Source organism: Fundulus heteroclitus, chromosome 2, assembly GCF_011125445.2.
Source record: "Fundulus heteroclitus isolate FHET01 chromosome 2, MU-UCD_Fhet_4.1, whole genome shotgun sequence".
NCBI lineage: Eukaryota > Metazoa > Chordata > Actinopteri > Cyprinodontiformes > Fundulidae > Fundulus > Fundulus heteroclitus.
The window spans coordinates 23389486-23402362 of record NC_046362.1 but is presented as its reverse complement, the minus strand read 5'-3'; the positions used below and the strand labels follow the sequence as shown (position 1 = coordinate 23402362).

General features: G+C 42.8%; 1 protein-coding gene across 5 annotated transcripts in view; it reads right to left on the bottom strand.

The window, feature by feature from the left end:
• Window positions 1–3692: 3692 nt before the first annotated feature.
• Window positions 3693–12877, bottom strand: part of man2a2 (mannosidase, alpha, class 2A, member 2) — a 32174-nt gene continuing 22989 nt past the window's right edge. For 3 of the 5 annotated variants that reach the window (XM_036151248.1, XM_036151259.1, XM_036151243.1), the window contains exons 15-24: window positions 11526–11762; window positions 11186–11308; window positions 10848–10962; window positions 9029–9162; window positions 8795–8936; window positions 7874–8007; window positions 7515–7592; window positions 6798–6992; window positions 6608–6718; window positions 3693–5248 (exon numbers count right to left, since the gene is read on the bottom strand). In XM_036151248.1, coding sequence (XP_036007141.1) covers window positions 5096–5248; window positions 6608–6718; window positions 6798–6992; window positions 7515–7592; window positions 7874–8007; window positions 8795–8936; window positions 9029–9162; window positions 10848–10962; window positions 11186–11308; window positions 11526–11762 — 1422 coding nt within the window. In that variant the 3' untranslated portion in view covers window positions 3693–5095. The remainder of the gene's footprint in view (window positions 5249–6607; window positions 6719–6797; window positions 6993–7514; window positions 7593–7873; window positions 8008–8794; window positions 8937–9028; window positions 9163–10847; window positions 10963–11185; window positions 11309–11525; window positions 11763–12877) is intronic. The other 2 variants (XM_036151264.1, XM_036151262.1) reach the window with 1 other exon arrangement.

Below are 12877 nucleotides of genomic sequence, written 5' to 3'. Positions count from 1 at the left end.
TAAGTGGTTAATCAATAAAAAAAAAAAGGAAAATAACTAATAATCATAAAAATGCAATGTTCTGCTGCATTTTGTTCTTAAGTTTTTCTTTGTCCGTTTGGCAACTCGGTTCAAAATCACTCTGTTCAGGTAGCGCTATTTATCCGCTTTTTTTTTTTTTTTTTTTTTTTTTCCTTTGACAAGCCAGAAAGAAAACAAGCTGAAATAAAATAGAATGAGCCTATTTTCAAAATGTAAGGAGTAGAAAGTACAGATAATGACAAGAAAATGTAAGGAGTAGCAGTAAAAAGTAGACTCAAAAATAATTACCCCACTAAAGTATAAATAACCATAATGTCTACTTATGTAAGGTGATAAAGTAGTACTTGACACCTCTGAGTATTGCTGATAGAGTCATTGGAGCTCCCATGAAAAAATCCAAACCAAATCTTTAGGAAGAGGCCGGTTCCTGGACCTGAATCCAGTGTGAAACTGGTGGGTGGACAACAAACCGCGTACTGCAGAGGAACTGTGGTCCAATCCCCCTGGATGGTCAGGACCATACAGGACAGCTGTGAAACGGTTCTGAGGAACATTGGTTCCACGACAAATCGGTTCAGTGATCATCAAGCATTTTTCTGTAAAATCTTGGAGTTTCCAATTGGAAATTCAGGGTGCTGTTTGTTTGACCAGACCATTTTTTTTTTTTCAATTTCTTCCTCACATTCTGAGAAGGCTGAAAACCCTGTCTCGGCTTCCCCCAGAGGAGCTGGAGGTAGTATCTGAGGAGAGGGAAGTCTGGGTGTCTCTGCTGAGTCTGCATATTTATTAGTCGTTTCTTCATCTTTTGCCAATAAGCAAAGATTTCTTTTAGCTTTACTCGCCCTTTTTAAAACACACCAATGTAATTTTAAACTCTGTTGTGCGTGCAAAAAAAAAAAATTTTTTTTATTTATTAGCTGCAGATCCCTCATCTGCAACGCTGCAGCTAACTGCATGCACAGGTAAAAGCGTGTTCATTCTCTGCTTCGTAATTAGATCTGCTGGGAGACTCGGCGCATTTCAAAAAAAGGGGGCCCTGGCTCTGCGTTATAAATTCTCGTGTTTGGAAGAAATTCCCCTCCTCATTGACACTATCATTAACAGCTTCTGCAGTCTTGCATAGCGAGTCAGGCTGTATAATAATCAGCTATAATGCGCTGTAAACCATTGTTTGGCAACATGAAGTATTAGGTTAATTAATGCAGGGAGAATAAACCAGGAGCCCATTAGACGATTTCACATTTAGATCAATCGCACATCCTTTCAGGCTCATTTACAGAAGGCCACGCGTTGTCTGTTTGAGCTTAACCTGATGATGCCGTTGAGTAAAACGACGCCACCATTGTCTGCAGGGCGCTTCTTCGGCCACCTTCACAAAGTTTCTCCTGCATGTCTCATCTGCTTTTATTTCTGCTCATTTCTGGTCACCGGCGCTTTCAGTTTCCCCCTAGAAGTGTCAAAGAACAAACATGTGACATGTGAGGTCTGCCTGCATGCTCAGTTTCCTGCAGGCTGACAGTCCAGGTGCTGCACGCTGGAGCAGCTGGACTGTTGCACTCTGACAGCATCTGTAAGCGCCGACCTGGACTGCTCAAACTGACTCAATGTTGCCCCCTAGTGGTGGGAAATTAATTGCATGCGGGTATATTTCAATAGTTCATTTCATAGCAAAGTCGGTTTTTTTAAAGGGCTTCAGCTCAAATTGAGAAACCCACATTCATAAAACACAAATCAATGTAATTCAATTGGTTATCTCTTCTTTTTGATAATATAGTTTACGGGTTATGAGATCCAAGAGTTGAGTTAGAAAAATCAACAGACTAAAGATATTTTCAATACAGAATTACCCCCTGAAAAATATGCCCATTGTGCAGTTTATTTAATCAATACTTGGTTGAGGCTCCTTATGCATGAATTTCTGCATAAATAAAAAAAATCTTACCACGCTCAGAAAGCTAGTAATGAAGCAAAGGTACTGCTACTGGACTTTTTTTCTACCACTAAACTTTTTAGTACCATGCTTGCCTACAGCGCTCTGAGGAGCCAGTCTTTTTGTGGCTCGTTTTGTGTATTTTCATCCAGATTATACCATGATCCAAAACTTTTATGATTTTTTTTTTTTTGGATCATGGTATAATCAGAATTTTCTGAGCTGTATTTGGACAGCTGCAGTGACGAGGTCTTCCTGCATCGAGTTTGCATCTTCTACGCGTGCCATGCGTGGATTCTCTCCAAGCACTCCGGCTTCCTCGCGCTGTCAAAAATCATGATTGATTAAGTTAATCGGTTCTTCTAAATTACCTCTAGGTGTGAGTGGGTGCATGCATGGTGGCTGCAGGACTGGTGACCCATCCAGGGTGCACCCCTCCTCACACATAATGACGGCAGGGGATGGACACAGCAAAGATAAACCAGCATAGATAACAGAGGGATGCGTATATAGATTATTATTACTTCTGTGTAATCGTCTTATATAACATACGCTTCACTTTGTCAATATAAGTGACGGAGAAGCATCTGTATAAAGCAGGCTGAAAACTAAATGAAGCTGCATTTTTTTTTTAAATAAGTACATTTTAAACATTGCTTTTCTTTAGTCCTAATTAGTCACACCAGTCCCTTTTTTTTAAATGTAAACAGGTCTGCCTTCTTATATCATCTCTTGGACAAAAAGGAGCCCAACAGACATTTTAAAAACAAAAATCGATTTTAAAGACACCAAAAAGAAGCGGCATTGAAGGTGAGGTGACATCTGGTCTGACAGATGTTTGCAACAGCAGGGGGGGGGGGGGGGGGGGGGGGGGGAGATATGCAGCCTCATCTCCGACCTCTCACATCCCAGACAGTTGAAGGTTAGAGTAAACGCTGCAGATGCACAGTGGGAAATGACGACGCGAGGCTGGGTGAGACGGCTCCACGGTTCAGAGTGCGACGCAGATTGTGGCCTCAGCCCCAGACTGAGATGACAGGATCCTCCCGCGCCGCTGTAAATGGCAGACAGACGCAGCGCCTGCAGTCAGCCCCGGGGTAGAGAACACCGCGGCGCTGAGACTGCTGTTTGCTTAAAGAAATTTATATTCCTCTCCGTGTCGAGGATCCCTGAACGTGACTTCATATAAAAAAAAAAAAAAAAAAAGAAAAAAGTCAGCAAACCAAAAGCACATTTCTGGGTTCCAGGATATTAAATCTTGGATTTATTTATTTAACAGCCAAATTAGAATTAGTATTATGACCCATGTAAACTGCAAAACCTAATTCTACTTAATAACTTTAGCTTTAAGTAATAGTTCTTCTTTTTTTAGACATGTTAAACATACTTAAACCGATGTTTCTCATGTGACTTCAGTGCTTTACGTTTATAGGTTCCCCAGCTGAAACACCTTCAGGCACAGGAAGCTTCATAACCGTTCTACGATTACCGAAATTTTCAAACCAAGCCTCCGTAAAATATTTTTGACCCAACTAAAAGGTAATTTCAGACCTACCGTTGAAAATCTGGGCATGATTAAGAATTTTAAAAGGCAAACAAATATAGATATAAATAAAAAACTGAGAAGATGACAACAGCAGCACTTAGAAGTTAGGCAACAATTTTACCCCCAGGACAAAAACATCATTGAGCTGATTAAGTTTGGATAAACGGTGGCGGAAAACAACATTTCCATACAGACTTTTACTGTGCTCAATATCTTTATGACATATTCACACAACGTGATCTTCTGAGACAAGAAACCCGATCGGTTTATAGAAAGAACAAAAACAATGAAATAATGAAACGAGAACATTACATATAGAGAAATGTAGAAACTGTTTTATGGTCACATTTGGTGCATATGATCTTTGACGTATCAGGCAGAAGGTTTACACGCTTATGGTAAGATTAGATTTCGATTTATTCTAATGCCTCAGTAACAAAAAGTGATTTCACTTCAAAAAACATCTTGCTAATGATATTCCTCCAAAACAAAGATCACAGACAACCAAAGCCCCCGCAGAGTGAAGGCTTGCTCTAATTTCCTTACTTCCTCCATTTGATCCAAACGCAGGAAAAGAAAGAGCATCCTTGACCGCTAGATACAGGTATTCTCTGTTTTCATCTTTTTCAAAGCCTAGCTCTTTCTTTTCAGGAAAGGGATGCACTGCAGATGCATACTGATAATGATAATTAATGACACCCCTAAAGTACTGACTGGTCCCTGATAGAGTGTACTCCCACCACAAAAAAAAATCATCACCCTGGCGTTTTGCCCCCCCATCAACGCGCCCCTCAGACATACATACCAATATATCTGCCGTTTGGTAAACATGAGGTATAGTCCTTTTGCCTAATCTACTGCATATGATTTGCTACAAAGCTCGAGAATGATCGACACAGGCTGGGACCCTGCAGTTTTCTCATCAGCGACGAGGGAGAGGTGAAATCTGCAGACTATCTACAAGCACAAACCGAGGACAGGAGGGGAGGAGTCGTCCTTTTATGATTAATGAGAACGGAGCTCGGGCCTTAGAACGAGACCACACATTCGGTTTGCTGCAGAATAACTACATTAGACTGATTGGTACAAAAAAAAAAAGAAAAAAAAAATGATATGTTAACGATCAATTTTATCGCACAATTGGAAGAAGACAAAAAAAAAAAATCTAATCATAAGCCCAGACAACAAATAAAGCTCTGAAAAATTGCACTCTGACGTGGCTCCAGTCCCGACCCCCTCCACAGTCATTTGGGATATTTACATTCAGTAGTTGAGTCCAGGTGGAGAAAAGATAGGAAAAAAAAGCAGAACAGAAAGTGATTTCATATCTGATTGCAGATACTCAGCTTTATCTGATGGAAAAAAAAAAAAACGCTCGCAGTCTTTGCCCAGATATGGAACGGCTTCAAATTTCACCTCAAGTTTTGCTGCGTACCCTCAGATGTGCAGCAGCAGCTGTTGTCTGCCCCCTGCAGTTCAGTCAGCCCGCTTACAGTGGACCCTGTTTCTCCCAGTTTAGCTCAACAACCCAGGGGGAAACCCAGACCCTGGTTCTTGGTCTCGCTAGTCTGATGTGGGTTTTGCACTCCGGACGGCTTTTAGCGCAGCTTGAGCTTGAAGGCGGAGATCTCCATGGGGTCCAGGCTGATGGTGGAATCGTTGGCCAAAGGCATGCTGGACTGCATCAGGGTCAGGGACATGGGCTGGAGCAGCTGCAGGTCCAGGTTCTTGAAAAGATTTGATACGCTGAGCTGCAGAGAGAAGCAACAAAATCAGCGGTTTGACACAAAAGTCCAAGATTCTAGTCTGAAACTCTGAAGCCGCCTGTGGCAGAGGTAGAAATCCTCCCCTAGTTAACGGTGAATCGTGGACTGCAGTACCTACAGAAACATCTTGATCCAAACTCTCCCTCTCTGCTCATATGTTTAACACATCACTTTAGGTTTCATCATTTCAGTAAAAGCTTTCACACATTTACCTAATCACAACAGAAATATGTGGGTTGACAAATGCTTCTGAGCAGCCATTAACACCCTGAGAGGCCTACTGGAGCGCTAACCTTTTTGTGGAAACAATGAACTTAATGGTGATTTAAAAAAAAAAAAAAAAAGTGCTCTACAGGTTAGAAAAACAGTCAAATATGTAAGCAGGGTTCCCACACCTTGGTGAACATCAAATTCAAGGACCTTTCAAGGACTTTCCAGGACCAATTTCCTCAAATTCAAGGACCCCACGTGGCGGTATTTACCTACTGTGACCGCTGAATAGGTTATCATATTTTAATACAATGCAAATTCAATAAAAGACTAAAAACGGCATAGAAGTTGTTGGGTCAGAAGCAATGCAAGAAAGTGGACTTAATTTATAGCCTACATTGATATTGATCATATTCATAGCCTACATTTATATCCACAGTACATGGCTATGCTATACTACATTACATATAAGATGTACATTAGCCTACCGTTTTATGGAATTTTATGGAAAAAAGTGCAGCATTGAGATTTAATTATATCAATTTGTTTCACTTACTTTCATCTTTGATTAAGCTAGTTTTTGACTTTGTCGCTATATTTAGCGACTTTTCAGAGTCAAAGTCGCTGAGTTGGCAACGCTGCGTGAATGTAACCTATTGGACGCATGTAGACCTAAACCGTAGCCTACCAACTAACGAAGAAGAGCGTACGTACTTTTGCAAATTAAAAGTCTGCGGAATCAACATAATTTTAAAAGATCGTGTGGTAGTAAAATAATGACACGAGTTGTCATCCGTGTGAACTTTCAACCCCACAAAAAATTCAAGGACTTTCAAGGACAAGGTGTTTTTTTGGCTGTTTTCAAGAACTTTCAAGGGCCTTGAATTTATTTTTTCAGATTCACAAACTTTCAAGGATTTCAAGGACCCGTGGGAACCCTGTGTAATGAATGTGGTTACTTTTAAATGAAATAACTGTTCTGTAATGCGGAAGCTACTTCCCATGTTGAGTGAGGGAAACCAACGGTGAACTGAACCTTTTTACACGTAAAAAGACTCATCCACCTCCCCATGGAGAGCCTTTCCCTCTTCGTCTGAGGTTTAATGAGCTGGTAAAAAAAAAAAAAAACCTCACCTGTCCCTGTGTGGTGCAGTTGAAGCCAAGGTTTTGACCCTCGAAGCTACAGTCCATCGCCAGACGATGCAGGAGCAAGGCTGTGTACGCAGACGGAGCCTGGGCGTCTTTCTGCTCACATAGAGAACGTTTTTTTAAAAACTGCACAGAGCCAATAAAGCCAAACTATCGGACCAGCTCTCCACCTCACCTGACTCTGGATGCTGCGCAGGTTGAGCAGGTGGACGTCGCAGGGAAGGACGGACTTGAGCGGCGCGAACGTCTGAAGGGGAGGCACGCCGCGTCTTTTGGGCAGAACGGGCAGCGCCAGCACGTCGTGGTTGAGCAGGGCGCCGGTGGCGTGGCTGACCATAGACGGGAAGCTGGTCGTTGGGCTGTCCATCATCTAGAGGAGATTTAAGAGACTGGTAAACGACAGTCTGGTCGTTAGGACATCAATGACTCACCTCTAGAGATGCCTCTGTGCTATTACGTGAGGAACGGGCTATAATCACTCTGTCGGAGGAGGAAGAGGAGGAGGAGGAGGAGGAGCGGCTCTAATTCTAGTCCCGGCGCGCACGCAGCACTAATCACACCTTTGCGATGTCAAAATTCAAATTAAAGAGTATTAAGGTGTTTCGGGACGTGATGCGCGGCGTCAGGCGAGCGTTACTCATCCTTGGAACCATCAGAACGCGGCAGGATGATGGAACTACACCCAGAGCGTTCCATCCTCGGCTAATGTGAATTCATTTACATGACAAATCGTCTCATTACTTCCCCTCAGCCGCTCTGTGTCGCCGTGATGTTTAACTACCGCTACGAGGTGGAGGGGAGGCAAAGACGTGCAGCTGGCGCTACGACTACGGGTGTGCGGCTACGGTTCCAGGTTAGGAAAGCATCCTCGCTGTTGCCTTGGCAACGTTACCTCACGAACTCCGCCGCTCGGGAGGCGGGAGAAGAAAGAGCGCAACAAGGACGAGAGTTTGGCAAAGAAGCCGTCATGCTGAGGGTAATGGAGTGGAAAAAAAGCAGAGAGGGAAAACAAAATTAGCAAGTGAAGAGGATAGCGAAAAAGACAGATGGAGAGGTAATGAGTAGTGGGGGATGGGGGGTAGAAGAATGGAGAAAGGTTTCATGGGTAACAGAAAGAAAAGGTAATCTGTTGTAATTAAACAACCATGCAGACAGACAGTCATTCAACGCTGATCCAGATGTGATTAACTGGAATTTAGCTGCAATTGTACGGATTGAAGACAAAGAAAAAAAAAAAAAACTGATGCAGACCTTGTTATTCATGGTCCTCCTCTCCAGCAGCAGGCGGAAACGATTCGCCGTCTTCTTGTTGTCTTTGAGACCCTGACCCAGACCCCGATTATCATCCTGCATCAGTCGCCGGTCCATAATCACTTCCAGCTGACCTGAGCGGAGGGCAAACAGAGGCGACGGCTTTAAAGCAAAGCCTTTATAATGAACCGAGAGGCGTCAGTCGATGAGCGCAAACAATCTGAATCCCTTTGGTCTACAAACCGTTCCGTTACGATCTTAAACATACAAAGAGCTAGCTCATTCCAAAAAAGTAAAAACCAAAGCAACTGGACTTGTTTTCCGTAGTTGAAGACGTTTCGTTTCCTCTCCAGGAAGCTTTCTCAATTCAAAAAGTCTGAAGTAATGTACAGCACCAAGATTTATACTACTGCCCAAACAAAGGCCTTGTAATGGCTTAGATAACATGCAAGTTCAACAGAAACAGGTTCACCCCTTAGTAATGGGCGGTCGTTAACGTCATTACGAAGATGGTTCCTATAATCTGCAAGTTTTCTAAGCAATTTCTCATACTCACGCACTACTCCAAGGGTGTCTTTCCCAAATTGGCGTGCAATATGCTGCACGCCAATTTGGTACTGCACATTACTCCAGACTTTTCGAATTGAGAAAGCTTCCTGGAGAGGAAGCGAAACGTCTTCAACTACGGAAAACAAGTCCAGTTGCTTTGTTTTTTTACTTTTTTTGGAATGGCCATGACCTGGATGACTGAGAATCTTCACCAGCAAAGAGTTAGCTCAGCTTACAACATCAGCTTATGAGCTGTTTTTGCTCTTCAAGTACCTCTTGGGAGGGGCATAAGAAGGCAAGCCACAGAACAATACTACGTGCTTTTGGGACTTCCGTTGAAAAACTAAATAAACTAGTAAACGAGACACAGACCGCTCTCCAAGCTGGAGACGCCCAGAGCCTGAGCCGTGTGCAGCGTGAGGCGGTGGTGGCTGTCCTGGATGTACGCCTGGCTGGGCATCGGATAAAAGTTGCCTTGCAGGGGAAGCTTTTGGTAGAATCGGCGGGGCTGTATCTGCGATCACAAAAGCATGTTATCTTCTAACACTGTCATGAAAGCGGGTCTTTTATTTCAGATTTTTCTGTCAACACAGGACGCCGTTGAACCTGGAAGCCGTTGAGGTCGGTGTAGAAGACGTCTCCGCTCTGGATGCTGGTGACCAGACGCATGGCCAGCTCCTTGTTGGTCTGATCCCTGATATCCACCATTGTGGTGATGTCTACAGATAATCCATCCACCCCTGCAAAAACAGCATGACAATGCAGAACTAGTACCAGTCGGAAAAAAATGTAAATAAAAATGGTGTCTGTAATTCCTCCTACTTAAATATGTTGGTAAATTAGAATAACATCCAAAAGTACGTTTCATAATTTAATAACTCAATTACAAAACAGGATTGTATTTCAAGCATTTCCTTATATTCAATTATGGCTTACAGCTTATAGGAACCCAATATTCAGGAAAATATGTTGTAACTTAAGACCAGTTTAGGAAAAACGACAAATGGACAGATGTGTTGTTATGGCATGGAAACATCTGCTGACCTGACGCATACCGACACCTTCTTCAAGCGAAAGCTACAAAAGCTCTTATTAATTTATTTTTTCAGTTTCTTTTCTCAGGTATCACTTTACACATGTCAGCTTAAATAATAATACATATGATTTAGCAATGGCATCAATGTGTTACTCTATTGTATCTGTTACACTATGTCTGTTGGTTGTGCTGTTATTTCTAAATCTCTCTTTCCAGGTGATGAAGCAGAAAATAAAACTATTTACATGCATAAATCCAGCGGAGCACTATGGCGAAAGTTGATTGCCCCACTTGTGAAAGCAAAATCTGTCGAGCTCTATTTGGCATTAAGACATCAATTCTTATTGCCACATTGCTAAACAGGACACTATGGGGGGGGGAAAGCCAATTTCTAAAGAAACCGGCTGTTTGGAGCGGTGTGTGCAAGCACATCAGTGGAAAGTTAAGTGGAAGGAAAAAGTAACAGGGAAAAGTTCAACCTTAAAAAGACAGCAAAGCGTCTTCAGGAGTTTCTAAAGCCGATGGGAAATCTTTAGGGTGTCGTCAAGAGGAAGAAGAGAAACACCCGACAACAACGTAGATGAGCTGAAGGTCACTAATAAAGCCTCCCAGACTAACAGCTCACCAGAGCTCCAGCCTGGTCACCTCTACGCCACATTGATGTAGGAACTCATGTAAAAGTAGCGTTTAAAAAGTACATGGACACAAATTTTAGTAAGCTTCCATTTCAGCATTAAAATCCCTCTTATTTGGTCTTATGTTATATAGTTTAATTTTATAGAAACTATATTTGGGGTTTAAATCATCTGTCAGGCATCGTCATCAAAATGAATTTGAACCCGTGCAATAATCCTGAAAGAAGCGACTTCTGCTGCTATCACCACGTGAATATATATGTCAATACATATGTATATACATATATGCACATCACAGTGAATGTACATCTGCCTACTTCAATTTCACCTGTATTTTTATTCTTATTTGGGTTTTTTTATTTTCTCATTTTCTTTATGATCCATTGTATATATGAAGATACACTGTATATAACTGATGCACCTTTTCCTACTTTTGGCACCTTCTTCTGACTATTGAGCCGATGTGACAAGTAAATTTCTCCAATGCGAGATCAATAAAGCCTATCTTATCTTATCCACAAGCTTAATTTTCTTTAACGAATTAAAAAAAAATAATACTTTTTGCCAAAATTCTACTTGGAAAAACTTTTAAATAAAAGGAAAATATTAACATTGCCTATATTTAGCTGACAGAAAACAATAGAACTGGTCTTTTACCCATCATTCTGGCTCATTTTACACCACCTGGTGTAAAATGAGCCAGAACGATAATAATCAAAGCTGCATGTACGGTGCCAGGTTCTGTGCTTATTACCTGGCACGTTGTGTATGCGGACAGTCTGCTGAAAGTGCTGGTACTGTGCCACCACTTCGGAGAAGAGAGGCCCTTCGACAACACGCACCGCGGGTGGCTCTTTCTGGTTGTAGGGCTGCAAACAGAGCGCAGTTAGACGAGATGTGCGCTAAGAACGAAGCCCAACAGGCGATCAAATACAGCGCAGGGCTGAACCTCCGTAGCTTGTTTCTTAAATCCAGTCTGCCTGCATTCCTGCCCTGAGCTTCCCAGCAGGATAAAATGAGATGGTACCCACGGGAGACTCCATCAAAGCCTTGAGAGGCAAGTTAACATGCGAGATACAGCCAAGAGAATACCTTTGGTTTTCCATCCGGCAGGAAGAGGTAAGCTCCGCTTTTGTCTTTTGAAGGACGCGTGCCGTAGATCATAAACTGCATTTGAACTTTAACCTCCTGAGGATCATCTTTACGCTTGATACTCTGCAGATGAAAAAAGAAATAAAAGCAGAGGAAGCAAAAAAAAAAAAAGAAAGCGGATGAAAGACTTGATTCAAAAGCAGCATGAGTTCCTTATTAATCAGGCCGATACGGTTTATTTACAAATCGAACTTGTGGCTTTTTTCCCCCTTCAGACAAACCAACGTAAACAGATTAGTAGATCTTTAATATAGATTTAAAGTCAACAAAAAACACAAACCTCCAGCAGGCCAGTGGTTCCAGAGAAACCCAGAGTCAGAGCCTGACTGCTGATGTAAAAGGTCTGAGAGTCGGCCGGCTGAGAGCGGACAGGAAGCGGGTCCAGGGCCCGAGCAGAGGCGCCTCGCCCCGACATCCTGAGCAGGGTGTCCGAGCGAATCGTCATGGGCGAGTCGGCCGAGTCGTAAAGGTGGAAAACGGCCAGACCGAGGGGTGGTAGACGGACCATGAATGTCGCCTGGGCAGGTTGAACAAAGGTTCAAAAGCTTTAATGTCCATTAAGACCCAACATTCCTGCCTTTATTTTTCCCTTATGCCAAGAGTCGACCACAAGGCACTAAGGGTTAGGCTAAGCTTTAGCCAAACACTTCCTCACAGCCCAGTGTGTGTTGCATTGTGGGATGAGGTAGCGTAAATAAACAAAGGTTGCGTCTCTTTTCTGTAAAGTTAAAGCCACTTACCATCAGAAAAACATTTGTTATACTTCTCCTAATTTAGCCAGAACATGGTACCCAGAAAAATAGTAGAGGCTGGTTCACACGGCAGGATTTTAAAATAGTCGGCCGATTTCCAAAGCCTGAGGGACAACACACGTAACGATAAAATATCCTAGATAAAACAGGTTTGGTCGTACGTCGTGTGGTGTCCAGTCAGCTCAACACGCCACAGAGGGACAGATTTCACTTAACATCCTTCAGATAGACGGGAAATCTTGCGAATCCTCTTGAGCTCAAAATGTGAGTTGAGAGTAAATAAACATGAATGACCAGAAAGAATAATGGCGATAGCTTGGACTGATTTTAGTAAAGAGAAAGCAAGACAAAAAGAAAAGGCATTGATTAAAGAAGCAGAGAGAACGCGACCGGGGGGGCGACCAGGGGACGCCATATTCAGACAGGCTGCACGCTCGTTCGTCTTCAATAGACGCCACACGCGGTCGGATATCAGGGCAAGACAATCAAACGTGTTGAATTTCCCCGATTTGAGGTCAGAGCGGTCCTGACGTTCCACTTGAGCGGACCCGATCGCTCTTAACACGCCACACACGGCAGGACATTCTCTTAAGAGATGCCGACAATCGGCGCCTCTCACAAGGGGGAGATGGAGGCGAAATCCGGCTAAAAATCCTGCCGTGTGAACCAGCCTTAAGAAGAGAAATAAGTTCTTGTTTTCTACTCGTTCTGACTACAGCACCTGCTTCCTGTATTTACATTTGGTACTCCTGACCCGACACATCTGACCAATAAACAGGCTAAATGTGGTTTGCAGTGACAAGTTTTGTTTGCTTGGAGTTTTCTCTGAGAACAAAAGAAGGAAAAGACACCAGCAAAAACAATAAAAAAAAAAAAAAAA